Source organism: Dioscorea cayenensis, chromosome 19, assembly GCF_009730915.1.
Source record: "Dioscorea cayenensis subsp. rotundata cultivar TDr96_F1 chromosome 19, TDr96_F1_v2_PseudoChromosome.rev07_lg8_w22 25.fasta, whole genome shotgun sequence".
NCBI classification, from domain to species: Eukaryota; Viridiplantae; Streptophyta; class Magnoliopsida; order Dioscoreales; family Dioscoreaceae; genus Dioscorea; species Dioscorea cayenensis.
In genome coordinates this window covers 204194-225003 of record NC_052489.1, presented here as the reverse complement: position 1 = coordinate 225003, position 20810 = coordinate 204194, and the positions used below count along the sequence as shown (strand labels likewise).

General features: G+C 37.6%; 4 protein-coding genes across 7 annotated transcripts; 1 reads left to right on the top strand and 3 right to left on the bottom strand.

The window, feature by feature from the left end:
• Positions 1 to 389: 389 nt before the first annotated feature.
• LOC120250623 (late embryogenesis abundant protein At3g53040) lies at positions 390 to 1278 on the bottom strand. The gene is made up of 2 exons (XM_039259448.1): positions 1138 to 1278; positions 390 to 1029 (listed from the first exon to the last, which is right to left on the bottom strand). The coding sequence occupies exons 1-2, from the start codon at positions 1258 to 1260 to the stop codon at positions 523 to 525; spliced, it is 630 nt and encodes a 209-aa protein (XP_039115382.1). The 5' UTR covers positions 1261 to 1278; the 3' UTR covers positions 390 to 522.
• Positions 1279 to 1800: 522 nt separating this feature from the next.
• On the top strand, positions 1801 to 9689 carry LOC120250271 (methionine aminopeptidase 1B, chloroplastic). The gene is made up of 10 exons (XM_039259068.1): positions 1801 to 2054; positions 2727 to 2805; positions 3626 to 3863; positions 5116 to 5277; positions 5382 to 5423; positions 6080 to 6151; positions 7393 to 7472; positions 8578 to 8675; positions 8932 to 8979; positions 9286 to 9689. Exons 1-10 carry the CDS (start codon positions 1931 to 1933, stop codon positions 9429 to 9431), a joined length of 1089 nt encoding a protein of 362 aa, XP_039115002.1. The 5' UTR covers positions 1801 to 1930; the 3' UTR covers positions 9432 to 9689.
• Positions 9690 to 11831: 2142 nt separating this feature from the next.
• LOC120250686 (ethylene-responsive transcription factor 11-like) lies at positions 11832 to 12900 on the bottom strand. The gene has a single exon (XM_039259519.1). It carries the CDS (start codon positions 12677 to 12679, stop codon positions 12086 to 12088), a length of 594 nt encoding a protein of 197 aa, XP_039115453.1. The 5' UTR covers positions 12680 to 12900; the 3' UTR covers positions 11832 to 12085.
• Positions 12901 to 14363: 1463 nt separating this feature from the next.
• On the bottom strand, positions 14364 to 20227 carry LOC120249584. Of its 4 annotated transcripts, none has more exons than XM_039258139.1 (7): positions 20056 to 20227; positions 19823 to 19910; positions 18976 to 18999; positions 16805 to 18843; positions 15613 to 16155; positions 15311 to 15521; positions 14364 to 15151 (listed from the first exon to the last, which is right to left on the bottom strand). In XM_039258139.1, the coding sequence occupies exons 2-7, from the start codon at positions 19845 to 19847 to the stop codon at positions 14724 to 14726; spliced, it is 3270 nt and encodes a 1089-aa protein (XP_039114073.1). In that variant the 5' UTR covers positions 19848 to 19910; positions 20056 to 20227; the 3' UTR covers positions 14364 to 14723. The 4 variants fall into 4 exon arrangements, with proteins under 4 accessions (XP_039114073.1, XP_039114074.1, XP_039114075.1 ...); XM_039258140.1 differs by having other exon boundaries at positions 20150 to 20227; XM_039258141.1 differs by lacking the exon at positions 18976 to 18999.
• Positions 20228 to 20810: the final 583 nt, after the last annotated feature.

Below are 20810 nucleotides of genomic sequence, written 5' to 3'. Positions count from 1 at the left end.
CACTTCTGGTGAGAGTACTATTTTTCGATCTATGACTTCATCCACTCCAATTCCAAAAACTCCCTACTTAATATATATTTTTTTATAATATTTTTTATTCTCTTTATAAATATATATAGAGGATGCATCCTCTGTCAACGTTCACAGAAACGTAATCTGTGAACGTTGATATGGGCCGTTGAATTTCAATCCAGCGGTGCAGCGCTGATACGTGAGCGATGAACGTTATCTGCACTATTCATAAAGTACATAAAAAAAGTGGGATGCTGCGGTGTTTTGATCCGAGCCAGTCCCAGTCGATCTCAGTAGCGATGGCGAATCGATCGCGTCATCCAACCCTACGAAAAATATTATACATCATCTGCGGACGACTCTACGAACGTCCGCAGATGATGTTTAGCCATATATATATATATATATATATTGATATATATTTTTGGGGTAAATGATAACATATTAGCGGCACAGTGCTTTAGGCATTTCAAGGAAAAGATTATTGTAAAAAAGTGGGGAAAAAAAAACTCAGAAATCATCCTTAGTAGTGGCCTCTCTGGCGCGTCTCTTAGCCTCAGCCTTGAGATCAGCCTCCCTCTTTGCATCAGCAGCAGCAGCAGCATTAAGATCATCCTCCGCCTTCCCCACCACCGTCTCCTTGATCTTGTGCGTGGTTTCCTTGGCTGCTCCCCAAGCTCCTTGCACAGTCTGCTTGGCCTTCTCTCCCAAGTTCTGGGCAGTCTCGGTCACCTTGCTCGTTCCTTCTTTGGTCTTCTCCTTGGCAGTCTCTGCTCCTTCTTGGGCCTTCTTCGCTCCTTCTTTTACCTTCTCCTCGGCCTTCTCTCCCATGGACTTTGTTCCCTCCTTGGCCTTGTCCAGCTTCTCTCTGGTGTTCTCTTTGGCCATTTCGGACGTTTCCTCAGCTTTCTGAACTCCTTCTTTAGCCTTCTCTTTGGTCCTCTCTGCTGCTTCCTTCGTCTTGTCTCTTAACTCTCTCTCATCATCCGAAGACGAGGAAGTGCCACCATCCCTGGCCTGCAAGTAAACAAATTAAACAATAATATTCAAACCGTAATTAACCCATTAATTGTTATATATGTATTAATTCAGAGTGTTTGTATACGTATATGTATATATATATACCTTGGAGGATTTGGAGGCAGCTGGGAAACAGAGCTTGTTGGCCTTAGGACGGAGAGGGGGGAGGGACTTGGTGACATTGGTCTTGAGTATGGTGCTTCGAGCTCCAAACAATATGGCTGCCATGGTTAATTAATTAATGCAGTGCAGAAGACTCGATGGGATTTAATTAGTTGAGAGTTTTGAGAATTGGAAAGGATATAGAGGAGCGACGTGGGAATGTGGGGCGGTGGCACTGTGACACGTATCCTGCATGCTGGATAGTTTTGCCTCTGCGTCGCGGGAGAAAGAGACACCTGTTCTTTTAAGTCTTTCTCTCTCTCTCTCTCTCCCTGTCTCCACTGGTTAGTTAATCGTGTATATATTTATTTATTTTTTATGTTATTTTCTTGTATGATTATTTTCTGTGAAATGTGAAGCCCGATACATATCCAATTTTTATGTTTATTATTATTATTTTTAATAAAATGGATGGCTCACATATATTAAAGATGCAAACATGGCATATATATATATATATATATATTTGAATAATAACTCGATATCAAAGACCGCAAGCAATGTAAATTTAACAACGTCTAATCGGAGGGTGTGAAAGAATCCACGCAACGCAACTCATCGCATCTCAGCCGTCCAATTGATGAATAGATCATTATCCACAACTCAAGGGCCAAGGTCGGCCTTCCCCTCTTCTCATCACTCTCGCAGGCTCGAGAGAAGTATTCACATACTTCGAGCTTTCATTCTCCTTCTTCTTTGTGCTCTTCTTCTTCTTTGATTCTTCCAAACTGATTCCATGGCGATGAAGGCCTCTATTGGTGGGCTCTGTCCATCGCCTCACTCCTTTATAGATATCTCTGAGCGGCCTTTTCTTGTTGGCCGGCCTCTCAGGCTCCAATTCCTTCCCATTAGTCGCCGAGGTATTCCCCCTTCTATTGTTTTGTCTGATTGCTTATATTTTGGAAGTTATGGAGAAAATTGCATGAATTCGAGATGATCAATTGGTGCTTATTGCATTGATTCGTTTTACTCATTGTTTTCAATCAGTATTTTAACTAAGATTTGCTGGTAAATGATGTTCATGTGATGAAATGAAACCATGGTGGCTAGTTTTTTTGGAGTAACTTTACAATACTCGGATGCTATCAATGTATCTAGAAATGTTGTGATGGCGAATGCCCAATGGTAATGCTACCACTTTTCAGTTTGAAGGTTCTACCTTTCTGTGTCATGCTTAGATATTTCGCTTACACTCTATTGGTATATATATATAAATATTTTTTTTTTTATCAAAACTAAAACATGAGATAAATCAAAGAAGATGATCTTATATTCGAGTGTATAGAGATTGTGTGTTGTCTGTGTTTTTGGTCTTAACAATTGGAAACTGTCTTCGTAGGACTATGCGATATGAACTTCTCACATTCTTCTTTAATGGAAATATATATCCTTTCTAAATTCCATTTTCATATGTTTTCCATTTATTCTGTACACAACCATGATTTGTTTTAATGGAGAATTTTCATCCTTATTTATCATATTATTCTTTTTTTAGAGTAGGATGATAGTAATAATGTTTTCCTTTGATTAAGGGACAACACCTGATCAAAAGCACAATGTTATTGTATCAAGAAGATTGTTTGGGTTAGAGGAGGCCATGAGGGTAAGAAGGTATGCCATGAGCTTTCATTCTTTATATTGTGCGCCTTGTGAGTGTTATTTCTGCTAATGTAATATTATATTCTCTACTTGCTTGACTGGTTAAATGGACTCTAGATAGGCAAGTATAGGATTTTGACTTGGATATTTAGTAATCCATTACATTTGATAAAAGATTTCATTTAGTTTGAATTTTTGCTAAAAGTTTTGAAAGACTAGTTAATAGTGGATTTTATTAACGTAAGATTTTAAAAGCTCATCTTGTAGGTCATCTGTGTTGGGCCATCTTTAATTTCTCCTAGTGCCTTTATTTCCTTTCTGTGCTTGATGACATTGTCTAGCTTGAAGAACATAGTCTTGCATCTTTACCGTTATCTGATTGGGGACCTTAGACATGCATATTTCACCTTCTTGGAATCTGCATCTATCTGATTAATCTGAGGATGGTGTGACCACAGTGAGAGCTCATCTTTCTATCATGTTGCATGTCTTGATGTCTTAGTGGTCTTTTGCATAAATTATTGACTTACTACAATCAACTTAATGATGGAAAAGCAAAGTAGAAGCCTGACGGAGATGTATTACTAGCTGAAAATAACCTATGCAAAAACCTATGGGAGCATGATACCATAGAGTTTTCATTCATTTGCATGAAATCCTCATGCAATGTATTTGAGTGAACTGCCATTAAAATTTCCTGAACCATGCTAATTTAGTATTTTCTCTGGCAAACTTCATTGCTGATGTATCCTCAATTATATCATTAACTAATTAGGGAAGAAAAAAGGCCAGACAACCGATTTTAGTAATTCAACATGTTAATTTCTTGTAGGTCACGAGAAAGTGAAGAATCAGTAAAAGTAAGAAAAAGGCCTCCATTAAAGCGTGGGAGGGTCACGGGGCGCCTCCTTGTGCCAGACCACATTCCTAAACCTCCTTATGCTGGTTCAGAAGTGTTGCCTGAACTTTCAATTGAGCATCAAGTTCATGATGAAGAGGGAATCTCACGTATGAGAGCTTCCTGTGAGCTTGCTGCACGTGTTTTGGACTTTGCTGGAACACTTGTCAGGGTAAGCATGCACTTTACTTTGTCAGTTTGCCAGGGTTCTTGCAATGATATCATCCAATTTTGACGATTTCTTTGAACTTTTCACTTCCATATATTTCCTTGCTGTAGTTCCAAACTTCTGATATAAGTCACACTCATTCCTTTGTTGAAGTAACCATTATCACTGTATTTTGTTCTGGTATCTGCTTTTACATTATAATTTCATAGTTCACTACTGTTGAGAGTTGCTTCTTGCTGGTGTATTGGTTATCTCTGGAACTGTATATGGTACTTTGTGAGCTTTCTGAGGAATACTACATGGTGATTCTTCAGTGTATGAGTGATTATTTTGATTAATTACCAGCTTCTTGTATGGTTATATTGGCAATGAAATTCTTAGCTTTCACTCAATAACCTACTGAAGGAAAGGTCACCTTTTTTTTAAAAAAAAAAAGATGAGCAGACCTAAATTGTAATAGCTCATCATCATAAACAGTTGCTTTATACACTGATTTTGGTACCTGCTACATGTGTAGCTGGTAGATATCATATATCAACACAGAGCGCCACTTTAGATTAAGGTTCATCTCTTTTCCTTTGCATCAATTCTAATGCATATTTTCTCCTGTCAGATGTTTGGAGGAAAAATTGGTAGTCTTCATTTCAAAGTGTCTCCAAACATTAATTTTCTAGGAAGTAAAACTTTGATCATGTGGGCCACCAAACAAATTGGATTAATGTGTATGATGTCATTGCTGGACAATAGTTAATTACTTGTAGCATGATTACATATGTCATGAGACTTGTCACCAGGGAAAGAAATTGCAATACTTGTACTTCCGTTAAGTATATTTATCAAGTAAACTTTTATGCATTTCATTTCATGTTCAGATGCCCACTACATGACCATGAATTGAGGTACCACTTAGGTGATCTGCCAGTTGCCTTTCAATTTCTATATTATGGAACATAGTAATATTGTTGATAATATTAGTCTGGTAACATGAGTTTTTTTTTGGCCCATCAATTCTTATGATAGTTAGTAGGAGCCAGACAGCACATTCTTGCAGGAAGGCCCTTGGTTTAATCTTGCCAGGTCGTGGATCAACTTTAAAGAAACAAACTATAATTTTCTATTAGTTTTGATCCTAAAAGAAGATTCTTTTGGCTGTTTCTTTGTCTACTGCAAATTAAGTATTTTTAATTTCCCTAGCATATCATTTTATACTATGACTACAGCATGAAATGATTGCTAAGATATGCTTTTATGTCAGCCAACTATAACAACAAATGAAATTGATAAAGCAGTACACAAGATGATCATTGATGCTGGGGCTTATCCTTCTCCCCTTGGGTATGGTGGCTTTCCAAAAAGTGTCTGCACATCGGTAAATGAGTGTATGTGCCATGGAATACCTGATTCTAGGCGTCTACAGGTTTTGGAATTTGACTATCATCTTATTATTCTTTTATTCAATCATATCGACAAGAGACATGAGCTATATAATTCTCTTTGCAAAACTTTACCTTGTTTGTGCAGGATGGGGATATTATCAACATTGATGTGACAGTCTATTTGAATGTATGTTCCAGTTTTCATTTATTTTCTTCCTCTTACTCTATGCGCTTGATTACTCACGATTCTTTGATATTTTCCTATCTTGAGGTGCTATTGTTCTCGTTTTGACATAAACTTTGATCTTGAGCTATTGCTTTAGTATCCATTGTACAAAGAGTTTAAGCAAATAAGAGCCTGCTATTAAATTAGGTTTATAGGGAGAGCCAAACATCCTCTTGAGATTGCTAATGTGCCATTAAATACATCTTGAGGGGATTTGATTGTTCATGTATAATCTATGATTTACCTATTCATGCAGACCGGTTATTTTAGTTTATTGTCAGCTGACTTAAGAAAAGCCAGAAAAAAAACAAACTGGAGGAAACTTGGATGGGCATGGTGGAAATCATGCGAAAGATTGCATTAGCTATAGATTTTGTGCTGAAAGTGAACATGGGCAACTAAATATGCTCCTTTAATTGTAATTTTCTTGATACCCATACTTATTTTTCTTATGCTTCAGTGTGGGAAATAAATTCAGCTCAAGTTTCATTTTCTAAATTAATTACAGTTTCAATGCTGCTAAAGAATAGTTCCCAGAGGAGATACAAATTCCGCATGTAAATGTAATTACTAACACCTTTCCTATCTAATGCTAAGGCTTGCAATTTTTGTCTCAGGGCTACCATGGGGACACTTCTAAAACATTTTTGTGTGGCAAGGTTAATGAACCTATGCAACGGCTTGTGCGGGTAAAGAATTTACTTGGTTCATCAATTACTTCATTTACCTTTTTTTATGATACATGTGTTATGTGGTTCCTTAAATTTTTGAATGTCAACTAGGAATTAGATTTAGCAATTTGGAGATCTCATATAGCTGATTGAGATTAAAATTTACTTTTACTAGGAAGATGCAACATACTTGCAAAAGCAGACTATTTCTTGAATTCTTTCGATTAAGATATTTTTTCTGAACTCACAACTATTTGAGCCAAATTTTGGTGTGGAAACAGTCATTTGGAAGTTGAGATTTGGAAATGGATGATATGCAAGAGCATAACCAATATAACTGAAAAATAGATTACCATAGATCTATAGCTCATTAATAAGTGCGCGTGGTAATGCAAGTTTTTTTCTCTGTGAAAATGTGCATAAACCATGATATATTAAAAGACAAAAAAGGGTACAAGCAGAAGAACAATGAAGAAGATAGTAAGAGAGGTGCCATTAAACACTCCACTAGATGTGGAGACAAGGCAAAAACTAAAAGGTAAATATGAAAGAGAAGTAGAGAGGGAAAAAACAAAATGAGAGGGAAAAACAAGGAGCTAAGGACTTCAGCCAGTATGCGTTGTAATGCAAGTTACAAGCTAGTTTTAGAGTTTTAGCTGTTAGAACTCATTTTATGACTTAAAACTTGATGAATTTACTGTTTTGGGTTGTAAAGCCAGGTCTGATGGGGAACATCTAACACATCTAACACGCTCATCACCCATAATTCATGATATTAAGTAATCAATGCAACTCGTAAAAGCTGTAGCTAAAGTTTTATGCATCTTGCTCCTTTCAAACTCTGGCTTCTTTAGTTAAGGATGCCAAGGATTGTCAGGAAGATACACAAATTTAATAGGGAGGAAGCGAAAACTTATGCAGACTTTCTTCAGATGAACTTTTCTATTTGTTCAGGCGTAAAAGTTATGAATTAGTGCTTAACCTTATGCAATGTTCTTTATGCCCCACTGACCCAAAAACTATCCAAAACAGATTGGATCCTGATCCCATAAAATGAAGAATCCATTTCCCACATTAGGTTAACCCACAGCTAAGCAAAACTTTCAAAGACAGACTTCAGTTAAAGATTTGAGAATATTTGAAATTTTTTCTTGTTGCATATTTGTCCTTTTAGTTACTAGATAGTAAAAGCATTAGGTTTTGATGATTATTTCATCCAGAAATTACTCATTTCTGTATCTTATGTTTTTCCTCATTAGGTGACTGAAGAATGTTTGCAAAGGGCAATTTCTGTCTGCAAAGATGGCGCCAGCTTTAAAAAGATCGGCAAAAGAATAAGGTCAGCTATAGTGATATGTTGAAACTAATGCAGACGCTACCACCGATGAAATATATATGAAAAGGCAAAGATGGGTTGAGGAATCAAACACCAATTACTACCTTTTCCTCTTATCGTATTAAATAATGTTTACGACTCTTCTTATAGACTATACAGAGCATGAAATCAGGAAAGAAATAACTACTACTGTTATTCTATTTTAAACTCTGCTAATTCATAGGGATATGCAAAATTACAGCTATCAAATCTCCTTTGATCCTGGTAATATCTCAACCAAATCATTCATACTTTTCAACATTATAATGGGATATTTTTAATGACCGCGTTTGTTGTTGACAAATGTATAGTGCTTGGAAATGGTTAAATGTAGCCGCCTTATTCCTTCATAATAAAGGAGAGGTGGTTTTCATGCCATGTGCCCTAGATTCTTTGCTGCCAATGAAACGTTCGAGGATATATAATTAAATGTGAATACTTTGTTTTTAATCGTATTCCACTGGCAGTTGTGTCTTGTAGATGGTAGTTTGCTAGTCCATAAATCAATTAGATTTTGTTGTATACAGTTCTTTTTAGTGATGCCAAGAATTTTGCGTTACTGGCACCTTTCTTTCTACGGGAGGATCAAAGTCCAAAACCTGTTTTTTTTAGGGTTCATGAATGCGTCCTGAATTCTGTAAGCAACTTGTGCATTCATGTTTTTTTTTTCTCATGTGGCACCTTGGCATACACCTTAATATTCACGGATCATAATTTCACTTTTCGTGTCATCACTTTGGTTGGAATATGCCATTCATTGGTCTTATACCCTGCACCCTGACCAGTAACCAGGACCAGTAACCAGGCCGGCATATCCCTTGTTGTTGTTATCGTTGTACACGCCTCATCATCTTGGTTCGCATTTCTTGGAAAATGCACAGATTTCTTTCTAATGTTTAATGGAAACACTTTAGTTACAGTGCGTGGCAATTGCTCTAAGAATAAACAGTGTTATTTGCATGTATAATATGCCTGGATATGTTAGTTGATTATTTTTCATCCTTGTGTTCTATTTGATTTAAGTTTGTCTGAGGAATTTAATTTCATTCCAACTTTCTAATTTTCACAGTGAGCATGCTGAAAGATATGGCTATGGTATTGTCGACCGGTTTGTCGGGCATGGTGTTGGAACTGTATTTCACTCCGAACCAATTATATTACATCACCGTGAGTGATATGTTCAAGTTATTTTCATGATGTGTTTTGCTTTTAGTAATCTTCTTTATGATAAATGGTGTATCTGGCACCCAGTCATCTATAATTAACCCGAAGTTACGCTTCAAATATATTTGCAATTAGAATGATAAACATGGTTGCAATTTGACTTCTTCAAATTTTCTTTCTGAATAATAACACTTAAATAACATGCATCTTGGACTGTAATGTTCTTTGATAATTTGTCTCCTGATCTGATGTTCTACAGGAAATGACAGATCAGGAAGAATGGTTGAAGGCCAAACATTTACCATAGGTATGTGCATGTTATTCCATGCTTAGATTTATAAATAGGAACTTTCACCAAGGAATTATGTTTTCTTAGGGGTCACATTAATTAGTAGCTTTGGACTAGTTAAATATTAGAATGGTGGAATAAAAAGCACGAATAAGATAAGAGGATTATAGTAGTATAGCTCTGAAAAATGCAACTTATATATTTTATCATATTCATAGACAGAAATGTAGATATGATTGTTTGTTTCTCTTCAAACATTTAGTAAAATAGGAATGATAACCAACTTAAGTTCTAGTGTATTTTAACAATGATAAGTTTTTGCAGAGCCCATTCTGACAATGGGAAGCATAGATTGCATTACATGGGATGATGGATGGACTACACTCACCGCCGATGGCAGCCCTGCTGCACAATTTGAGCACACAATATTAATCACCCGGACTGGTGCAGAGGTTCTCACAAAGTGCTGATGCTTATTATTTATTTGCTTTTCTGATGATCAAAGGCACCCCTTCTTTTTTAATCATGATATAAAGGTAGTATATATAGTCCTATATATATATATTTAATTTTTATTTAGCATCGATCCACCACGTGATCATCATGCAAATGTTGTTTAGATCTTGAAAGTCAAGAATACGCGTTTGTACCAAGTACGAATACATGTGAATTCTAGCGCCTGATATCACATTGACTTCCAGTGTGGCCTTTTTTTCTTCTTGTTTTCAGAGTGAGTGATGTGTTGTCCCATTAATTGAAGGTGGAGAAATGTTTTTGAAAAGAAAAGTAGCAAGCTTTCATTGTGTCTCTTTTCTGGTGACATTTATGTAATTCTATTCTCTATTCTTTATTCATACATGGTAAAGTTTCTTTTGACCGATAGGAAAATTAAACTATCAAAAGCATAATAAAAAATAATAATATGACCCTTGTGATTTTCTAAAGATGATTTAGTACTAAATTTTCTAAAAAAAACATTGCACTAATTAACCTTATAACACATTTTATTATTATAAAATGAAAAAAGAATCAAAGTTATGAGAGAATAAAAATTATCGAGGATGAAAAGCACGTGATAAGCATGTATATTAAGTAAGAAGGGATGATGATAAGTAACATAGGTAGCCAGCTATTATTAAAGAAAAGAAAAGACTAAACGAGGAGTAGTGTTTTGTGCCGGGCTTCTTAGAAGCAGTAACAAAGTAGGCCCCACACGCACATGACGAGACATCACGCGGGTGTTGTGTGGGGCCCACCTGAACGGGGCTGCACGAAGCGCCATTGTCATGTCACCTGCCCTGCGGATGCTTCCTCCCACTTCTCCAGCTCTCCATCACACACACTCTCTCTCTCCTTTCACACACGTACACAGACACATACACGTGTGTGTATATATATATATATATAAATTGATTTGAATGATTGAAATAAGAGTACTATTTCCTAAATGTGTACCTCATAAAGTCTCCATTCAACTTGTGTGTGTATATATCTATAAATATATGTATGAGATTAAGGTAATCATTTAATAATTATTAGAGGTTAATGAGCACTTGTTTGGTTTTTTCAAAAGAGTGTGAATAAACCACTTTACATCTACTTTCCTTTTTATTATAAAACTTCATTTATACATTGGGAGCTAGACTATTGCATGTAGAAACACATTGAATTTTTTTTTTACTTATACTTATTTATAAATAAATTAAAAAATTGATTAAAATATATTTATTAAATAATTATGAGCCCCTTTCTCTCAAAATATATATATATATGTAATAGTACAGAGTTTTATATTAATCGTAATTTATATTTTATGAAAATATCAATTTAATAGTGGGTGGGAAGTGGGAAGTGGGAACAGAGGATGAAAGACAAATAAAGGGGCCACCAAGGAAGAGGAGAGAGAGAGAGAGGGTGCCGACCATGTCAATGTCATTGGCTGGAGTTAGGAGTTAGGAGTAGGAGGAGGAGCAATTGAGCCGCCCCGCGTGAACCGGATGTGGGACTTGAATAAAGAAAAAGTTTTAGAATAACAGAAAATATTAACAGAGTAGAAGTATAATTAAGGCTAAAAGCGAAAGCGAGTGGTTGCTGGCTTTGCTTTCTTATTGTGTTATATTGTTGTTGTTGATGCCAAGTGGCAACTAAACCAGAATGCTTTGCGCGACACGTGGGCTCCACCACCTAGCTCCATATCCGGAGACCAGATCAACGCGCATCCCCCTGTCCCTCAACTCTACTCTCAAGTCTCAAAGTCTTCTCCCTGCTTCTTTAATTTCTTCTTTTTGATGTTGTGTTATACTGTTATGCTTGTGGTGGTCCAAATATGAAAATATGAATATATATGTTGATGCCATGGCTCGTCTGTTTAGTGCTTACTTTGTACTCTTCAAAGTCTCAGTTTCACACCTTTGTACATACCTGTCTAGTCTTAACCGACTTCCTGACTAGCTTCCCCTTCTCATAATTTTTTTTTTTTTTGTTAGTAATATATTTAGCTTTTATTAAATCCTGTTTTGATGATGGTTTAAAAAGCATACTACTATTCAATTAACAAGACCTGATATTATAATTTGAATAAATAATAATAATGATAATGTATTATTTATGCCCAAATATTAATTAATTATTTCATGTCTAATCTTCATTTCGCCTCTTGGAAATAAAAACAGATAACACTTGCAATTTTGGGATTAAATCTTACATTTTTTTTAATTTATTTTTTAATTTTTCAACAAAATCCTGCAGCACACCATATAAGCTTTAATATGAAACCAGAGAAACAAACACAAATAAGAAGATCTCAGGCTCTGAAGTGAACATGGAATTAATAACAACATTATCTCTTTCAGAATACAAATTGCGTTACATTAACAAAGGAAAAACTAATAATAATAATAATAATAATAATATTGAGCTACATATAACACTGAGAAAAACTTGCGAGTATTTATTCCAAGTTTTTTTCTCGGCGCAAAAAAGTGAAGCTCTAGTATTTACATATCATATACTTTTTTCCAAGCAAGATTTTAATAATTTAAAAAGAAGTTTAAGATTTTTTTTAAAAAAAAAACACAGCAAAACAACTAAAAGATTAGAGAAGATTGGAAACCCTAATCAGAGATCAAAGGATGTCCAGAGGAGGGGGGAGATTCAAATCCAGATCCAAGACCATCTTCCTCGGCGGTGGTGACAGCTGGTGGTGCAAATCGACGATGGAGGATGAATCCGAGTCGCTTTGGGCCGGACCGTGAGGATCCCTCAATCCCATGGACGGATCGACGGCAAAGCGGTGCCGATTAGGATCGAAGAGGAACATGGGGTGGATGCCGGAGGCGGGCGTGTAAGGCTGGAAGGGGAACCGAAAGCTTCGGTGAAGGAGATCAAGGCCGAGATCAAGCGCGGGAGGAGTGGCGGAAGGATCGCGGCTGGAGGACTCAACGGTGCTACTAGGACTACCAGGACGGGAATCAAGGGATGGGAAGTTGGTCTTGGCTTTGGAACCACGGAAGTCACGGGCGGCAGCGTCGTAAGCCCTCGCCGCAGCTTCGGCGGTGTCGAAGGTACCGAGCCAGACACGGCTCTTCTTCACAGGGTCGCGTATCTCCGCCGCGTATCTTCCCCAGGGCCTCTTCCTGACGCCTCTGTAGTGCGGTTCCTTGTCGTTGATGGCCGGAGCTTTGACAAAAGCACGGGGCTTCTTCTCTTTGGGAGCCATGAATGAAGACAGAGAGAGAGAGAGAGAGGAGTAGTACCACCTGGATCTTCTCTTCTACTCTTCTTCCCTTCTTATTGTTGTTGTTGATGATGAGAGGAAAGCAGTGAGAAAGGTTGGGGGAGAAGTGGGGATATATATAGACCAAGAGATTTAGAGAGAGAAAGAGGGAACCAAAAGGAAGTTGCGGGTGGAGCGGCAAACAACAGAGATAGAGAGAGAGAGTGAACATTCGGTGTGGTCAATGAGTGCTTTGACTGCCTTTGCCCGCCGCCCCCGGCTTCCCATGGCTGCTATTAAAAAAATAAATATATCAAGTTTCCATTATACCCCTCTCAAATGTCAATATTTTATTTTGCTATTAACCCCATCATTTCAATGATATTCATCCATTTATATATACATATCAAAATATTGGAGAAAATAATTTTTTTTTAAAAAAATAAATAATTCAACAATATATATTTTTTTAATAAAGTGTATTTATATATAATTTATATAAAAATTATTTTCAAAAGAAGTGCTCGTATGTATATATATATATATATATTATATATATAAAAAGTTTTAAAAAAAACAAAGAGTTTAAAGGTAAATATAAGAATGTTAAGGGGGAAGAAGGAAAAACAAGAGAGATGTTTCCGAGTAAACAAGGAAGAGAGAGGAAACAACGTGACACGCGGTGCGTGGTGACACGCAGGATGAGAGCATTGAGAGGATTACTTACCCTTTTAAAGTAATGAAGAGTTTTCAACGAGTTCAAGAGCGGCTAATGTGTCCTTCCTGCCGTCGTCCTAGTGACTGTTGTCTTGAAATTAGTGGGCAAGAGCCGTGCACCGCTTATGCCCAGCCACTTGGCCCTTTCTCCTTTCACGTTTACGCGCCAGATGTGTAGTTTGGGTCTTACTCGGTGCTGGACCCCTCCACCCACTCACTTCCAACCGCCTCCTGCTGTCCCACCCTTTTTTGTAATATATAATATATAATTATTATTATTATTCTTATTGCTGTTTTACTACTAGTAGTAGTACGTACTACTGCTGCTACTACTAAGCTACTACATGAGAAAACCCATATCCTGACCGTACACGTGTCTATCTGTTGAGGTGTGTTGTGGGACAGCAGTGAGCGCGAGAGCATCTGCGGAGAAGATGTGACACGGTACGGATACGTGTCAGGCCGGTTTTCCACGCGTTCTTCCGCGTGCTCCACGGTGCGTTTTATTCAGATTGGACGGGATTTTTGGGCCACGTGGCCATGTAGGTTAACACAACACCGTGAGACCTGGTCCACAACGCTGATTAGCTTAAACAATGCTTGGCCGCCCATCCAGGTTTTCGGAATGCTAATAAAATAATTTATATAATTATGCCAACAAGCTTATAACTCAACCGCACAACACTATTTAAGAGGTGGGAAACTTTTATTATCGTAAATTTAAATTCTCTCAATAAAATAATAATAACAAAATAATAATAATAACGAGTCTTTGACGTAAATTCAGATTTACTACCAGAGTGGAACACATCCAGGAGTAAGAGTGCATGATTGAATATTTGAATGTTCATTTTTCTCTCCTGTGAATTTATCCATTTTATAAAAAAAAAAAATATATATATATATATATAATAACTTTTATAAATAATTTAAAATAAAATAAAAATTCTAGTTAAAAAAGCCCAGTACGCAACAGCTATGAACACTACCATCTAACTATAAATTTATCTTAATGTCTATACATTAGGGACAATGAAACAGAAACAGAATTCCAAACGACAACAGCAACTTACCCCCATGTGCATCATGCCTGCATTTCTTAACAACAAGACAATAAAAACAAAAACTCAAGTATGTTGCAAAATGTTAGAAGATGCGCAGCATCACCCTTTCCAAACTTGATCAGCAGACACCACCTGCTGCAACAATTACTAAGATCTGGAGCATCAAGTCCTAGACGCAGGCAATGCCAGCAAACCTCCAACCTGAACAGCATCACAAGAATGTAGCATTGCTGGACATACAGTTTATAAGGGGCGCATTCTCAGAATTAGAGGATATTATTATCACCAAGCCCCATGCCGGTGCAAGTACTTTCACGACCCATTGAACTGCCAGTTTGGAGCCCAGATGTTTGACTTGGGGTGAGCAATGATGGTCGGTATCTTGATGATTGGAGATGAGGAGCAGGTAATCGGATATCCCTTCCAATTTGCCGACTTGGTGGTTGTGGTTGTGAAGGTAGTGCCATGCTGAAGTTGCATCTGTCTGAATTGCCCGGAAAGATTGGATGAGTGTACTGGAACATTTGATGAGGAAAGGCCGCATCTTGGTGCCGCATTGCTAACTGAGGAGAACCTGCAGGCATTGAAGGAAGACCAGCTCGGGCAGGAGCTGGTGCTGAGGTTAATGGTGAAGAGGGCCGCAGAATTGCTGGCTGCTGCCATACCTGAGGAATCTGCTGTGTCATCGTTGCACCTGGAAAACGAGTACAGGAAGTAGAATTTGACAGATTATCAACATCAACTTTTAACTATGGACAACATGTACCAAATAGGACTAATTACGTAAGGCTGAGCAAGACAAGGAAAGAATACAATCAGACAGACAAGCAGGGAATAATGCTGAGATGTATACCACAAGATGCGGCAGGAGTTCTTCCCTTGCTTTCGTAGAATTTGTCCCTGAATTGTGCTGCTAAAATTATATTGTTATTCACTCTCTCTGATATTGTCTGAAATAATTTTTTCCCTTGCACAAAATTTTGCTCAGCCTCCTGAATCAGTGCCTCATACTTCCTCTTGACAGATTCAAGATCTTTCTCACATTCCAATTTGATTTTCTGTTTCTGTCAGACAAAGCATAGATATCAGGCAAGTACAAAGGGATTGAAAATGAGAGGATAATGAAGCCTCAATACAAGGGTCCGAGAGGAAAACCTTATCTTCATGCATTTGGCTCAAAACCTCATTCAGTTTAGAAATCTTCGTCAATTCATTGTCAAATGGATTTGATTGCAGACATTGTGGATGCATTCTCAGTTGTGCTTGAAGTTCATTCAATAGATTGCCTGACACCGAAGAGATGCTTCCAACGTCCTGTGATTGCATTCCTTCTCTTGGAATATTAGCAGGTGAAGACATTGGCTGCACAGGAGCTTGTGAGAATGGTTGATTAGATGGTTCAAACTGTGAGAGGGAAGCAATGTTTGGCTCTGAGATATCTGGATTTGAAAAACCAATTTGGTAAGGTCCTTGTTCAGTTGCGCTTGTTTGATTGTCACCATGTTCTGTTTCATTAGGTGTGGGATGGTTCAGTTGAAAACAACCTGATCCCACCAAATTATGATTGATTTGCGGTGCTTGGGAAGGCTCAGAAATAATAGACCTCAATGCAGGAAACATGCTTGGTAGAGGAGATAACTCTTGGTCAACCACCGGTCTGTTATTGATGCCACATTCTTGGTTGCTAGCATCCAGAGCCTGGTCAGGCAAAATTTCCAGAATATGTTATACTTTGTCAATTACACCATTCCCGTAAGAAAATGCACAGTTCTGTCTTATTTCCGGAGATAGGAAACTAGGACCACCTCACCCAACACACAGTGTTTCCGGTTTATTATAACAAATTCCAAGACACTTCCTAAACAATCATAATTCCATGCATACCCAAGTAGTTGTTAAGGATTAGAGGAGCTCCCCCAAAACTCCAGAACTTCGCCCTCAACTTTTGCAGCAGAAGGTACGCCTCCAAAACTAATTGGCCACAGCCAAATATGCCACGCATAGTAAGAATTTTTTGGGGAATGATTTCCCAGAACTTGTCAAAATGCTATGTTTAACTTGATCTAATAAAAGACGCTTTATGTTACATCATTAGGTAAGTTTATATAATTTTATAGCTACCCGTTCCTCTCTTTGATAAAGCAAAATTACTAACTATGCATCCATACTTCTAATATACTTTGAATATCTTTGAGACATGCACACCAGTTTTCATGCTTTTACATTTGTTTTTCAATTTTGTCAATAAGTTAGCAGGCTCATTTAAACTTAGGATTTACAAGCAAATGCATATAAGATCTTCCTACTTAAAACCTGATGCAAAATAAGTTTGGCCAGACATGTGTACCTGATTAGATGCCATAGGGTTTTCTAATGCAAAGCTTGGCCAGACTTGGCTCGAGGAAGGGACCTCTATTTGACTTTGTAGAGGAAGGGATGTCAAAAAAGCACTATCAGAATACACACATTGATATTGCGGATTATTAAGTTGTCTCCCCGCAGAGGAAGTATAAATTGCATCAAATTTGCCAGCTGCTGCAAACATGGCATCAGATGCAGGTGGCATCTCAGCTCCGAAGGTTGTTTCCATTCTAGCAGTTGGCTCCAAGATAGAGTCAATTGTTTCGTTAGGTACGTTTGCTGCTGCATTTGTCGCATCTGATGGATGCAAACTCTTTGTCACAAGAGGCACACGAACCCTGTTTGCCGCTTCCAAATCAGTAACCACATTATCAAGCTCGCCATCAAATTCAGCAGCAGGTCCCAGTTCAATGTTAACCGCATTAGGTTTGTCTGCTGCTACATTTGTCGCATCTGACAAATGCAGAATCTTCTCCTCACGCGGTATCCCAACTATATTTGTTAATTCCAAATTAGTAACAGAGGCACCAACCCCATTGACTGTTGCATCTCTAACAGTGGATAGAGATGGAGACTCACATTCAACAGGACTGCCGACTCCTGATGCTGCTCCTGGTTTGGCAGGAGTTGGCTCATAATCACAGGATACCACCTTTTCCTTATTTGATGATGATGAAAGAGTTACATTGTCAAGGACCATGCCAACTCCAGAGTTTGCCTCTGCGTTAGTGATAATATCAAGCTCATTAACTGCTGAACTCCTGATTATTGGTGAAGAAGGAGTTTGAGTCTCGAGAGGATTGTCAACTCTTGCTTTTGCCATTAGTTTAGGCTGGATTTCTTCAACTTCATCTGATGCTGCATTTATGCCATCTAATTGAAGTATATTGTTTACAATGGGGATGCAGACTCCATCTGTTCCTTGAGAGCTAAAAACCACTGAATCATGCTTAGAGTCTGCTTTATTCCTGACACAAGATGACAATAATGAAGTTCCCATCTCATCGGGCTTGTCAACTGGTGGTGGTGTCACTAATCTAGAAGGGATAGCATCAAACTCATTAAGTAGATTACTTACGCCACCCAATTCAGAATGAGATGACTTAGCTTCAACAGCAATTCCAGCTTCAGTGACTGCTTCTGAATTAGAAATAAATGCATCACGCTTGTGTACTGCCGCATCTATCACGACAAAAGAAGACAATAGGGTCTCAGTCTGATGGGAAGCGTCACATTTTGTCGTATTAGTACCAATTTCCAAAACTTCAGCGGTTTTAATAGGTTGAACGATTGTTTCTGCTGCACCCAAACTACAGGAATGAGAAACAAACTTTCCAGGTTCGGTAGGTGCCTCTGCTGCACTTTCATTTGTAGAATTTATGGAAGCTTTGGTATAACTTCCACAAATGTCAGCACGTTCTGCTGATCCAGTTGAAACTTTATCAGCACTCTGCTTGCCTAAAGAAAGACCAGAGTCGCGCAATTTGCTCCCAGGGCATTCATCGCCAACTCCATCACTCTCACCATACTTGAACCGTTCCAGACAAAATCCAGTACCAGATAAAGCAAGTTCATCAAAAGTCTCTGAGAGTCTACCAGCTTTAACATCTTCCAACCAACGATCACGCAACCGCCCTTCCTTAGCCCTTGCATCTAACTGTTTGACAATAAGTTTCCTACGCTGGCCCTTCATGTGATGATCAAATGCGTCCAATTTTACCAAAAACTTCTCATGCAATAAGTTCATCTTATTAATTTTAACATAAGTATCGATACGCAGAGCTTGCATACGGTCCAAATCCATATCATGTGCTTTCTGTAATTTCACCCTTTCTGCTTCCCTATACCTGCAGAATTCTGTAACCTCTTCTAGTTGATTCTGAAGCAGTAATTCAATTCTTTGCTCACAAGTTTTCTCAACCAAATCAATCCGTTTCGTCAGGAGTTCCGCTTTCCATGATTCAATCTCTTTGAGAAGCTGGGAATGAGATTGACCAGAAGCAACATCTGGTTCCATAATGATTGCTGCAGATCAGATGTCAAATAAGATCTGATTAACAAGGTTTCAACTCAGTGAACCTAGTAATCCATTTTCTTTGGCAAGATTGGATAAACTCAAGAACTTATTAGACTTTATGAAACCAAGTTTACACTTACATCTCTTTGAAGCACCAAGGTGACCTTAAAACAAGGAAAGTTTTGGATATCACTTGCATGTCAATGGCAAAAGTAAGCAGTGAAAACAATCAAATAAATATGTGTAGATTTGAGGATGAGAATCTTAAAGGTCAAACTAGTCCTGTGATGTATGAATTCAGCAAAGCCCTTAAACTGTCCCAAGAGCAGAAAACAATGTGCACAAGCACAGTAGAAGATCAATATGAATTGTTAAAAGAAAATATGCAGGCCAGATCCCAGATCCCATTTGAAAACAAGAAATAAGTCCATAAATCAATGTAAGCACAAGATGAAGACATTGATAAAAAGACCAAAAAGAAAACTTTGGAAATAAAAGGAAAGTGAAGGGCAGAAAACAAGAGAGACAAAAATCAAATATTTCATTTCCAAAGAGAGGTCGCAATCAATAGCAACTTGCCACTAGAGTATCCTTTTGGAATTGAGACTCTGCTGAACAACAGAGTAACACACTTTAACGTAACAATGAGGATCTACTCAAGCTATAAATTTTCTACTATCTTTGTGGTTGTATTTATTAATACCAAACTAAATTGAGAACTAACTTGAGTTATTAATGGTTCTGCTAATAATTAATTTAAAAAATTTTATGAATATTAATTTACTCTTTTTCATTGACTTAACTATGTTCTTTATCTCTCCCTTCATCTCAATCCTCAAACAAACTCTGAAAAGTGAAAGCACAGTGTGCTGCTGAGTGAAAAAGGGGAAAAAGAAGTCATCAAACATGAAACACAAATAGAAAACCACAAGATATTGTCCGGTATACTCAAACAACAAGAGAAAGAAAAAAAAACACGAGTATAACCTTGGTTGCTTGAGTTAAAAGCCATTGAAGCAGCAACAGTAGAGATTAAGCAGTCAAGCTTTCCCTGTAGGTAAACCTAGCCGAAGACCTGCAGATTAAACGCGAAAAATCAACACAAGAAACAGGTTAGCAACAATGCTGCAAAGCAAGTCTCTTGAAGAAATACCAACTACAAAAACCCCCCAAAAAAACAAAAACAGAAGAAAAAAAAAGGGAAGGGGGGAAAGAGATACCACGGCGAGTGATGATTCTAGGGTTTGGGGATGTAGAGAGAGAGAGAGAGAGAGAGAGAGAGAGAGAGAGAGAGGTTAGAGTTAGGGTTCTTAGATGTAAAGAAAGAAGTGGGATTGGGTTGGGTGGGTGAGGAGACGAGAGAGGAAAAAAGCAGAGCCCGCGAAAGAAGAAGACAGCGAAATAAGGGAAACAAAAAAAAGGGAAGAAGAGGTTCGATATTTATAGAATAATTAGAATAACAAAAGAAGACAGTGGGCTCCACGTCGCTAGCAGGGACGATGACGAGGATGAAGTCTCACTCTCTCACTCTCTCGGCATTTGAAGTGTGAACCGTGGACTGTGGGTCTCTCTCTAGGCGGACCACACACGACACTTGAGTTGAATCACAGTCACTCGACTCGATTGGCAATGGTTTCCTAATTCGATGTAGCTTTGAGAAACAGAAAGATAAATATGACCTTTGTTTTATATTTTACTTTTTTCTATTGAAATTTATAATATAATTTGTTGTAATTATTTTTTAATTGGATTTTCATCCTCTTTAACTCAGCATGATTTATCATTAAAAAAAAAGTTTATTTTTTATTTTTTATTTTTTATTTAAAAAAAAAAACACAATATCCTTGCCCCCTCATTTCTAGTACTATATAAATATGTTTAGCCCTGTAAGCAAAAAAAGAAACAGAACTCTTAATTTATTTTGTCTGTAGTTATTTAAAATAATTCTTGATTTAATTAAAAGATTGTTGGTCCA

Bases quoted from the DNA above. Each gene is read 5' to 3' on its own strand.
- LOC120250271 (XM_039259068.1), top strand. From the start codon at position 1,931: ATGGCGATGAAGGCCTCTATTGGTGGGCTCTGTCCATCGCCTCACTCC. The intron at 5,424-6,079 runs GTATGTTCCAGT...TTTTTGTCTCAG, and splicing joins ATGTGACAGTCTATTTGAAT to GGCTACCATGGGGACACTTC. The intron at 8,980-9,285 runs GTATGTGCATGT...AAGTTTTTGCAG, and splicing joins AGGCCAAACATTTACCATAG to AGCCCATTCTGACAATGGGA.
- LOC120250686 (XM_039259519.1), bottom strand. From the start codon at position 12,679: ATGGCTCCCAAAGAGAAGAAGCCCCGTGCTTTTGTCAAAGCTCCGGCC.
- LOC120249584 (XM_039258139.1), bottom strand. From the start codon at position 19,847: ATGGCTTTTAACTCAAGCAACCAAG. The intron at 19,000-19,822 runs GTTATACTCGTG...CCTTGTTTTAAG, and splicing joins TTTTAACTCAAGCAACCAAG to GTCACCTTGGTGCTTCAAAG. The intron at 15,152-15,310 runs GTATACATCTCA...CTCGTTTTCCAG, and splicing joins AACTCCTGCCGCATCTTGTG to GTGCAACGATGACACAGCAG.
- LOC120250623 (XM_039259448.1), bottom strand. From the start codon at position 1,260: ATGGCAGCCATATTGTTTGGAGCTCGAAGCACCATACTCAAGACCAAT. The intron at 1,030-1,137 runs GTATATATATAT...GTTTACTTGCAG, and splicing joins CTGCCTCCAAATCCTCCAAG to GCCAGGGATGGTGGCACTTC.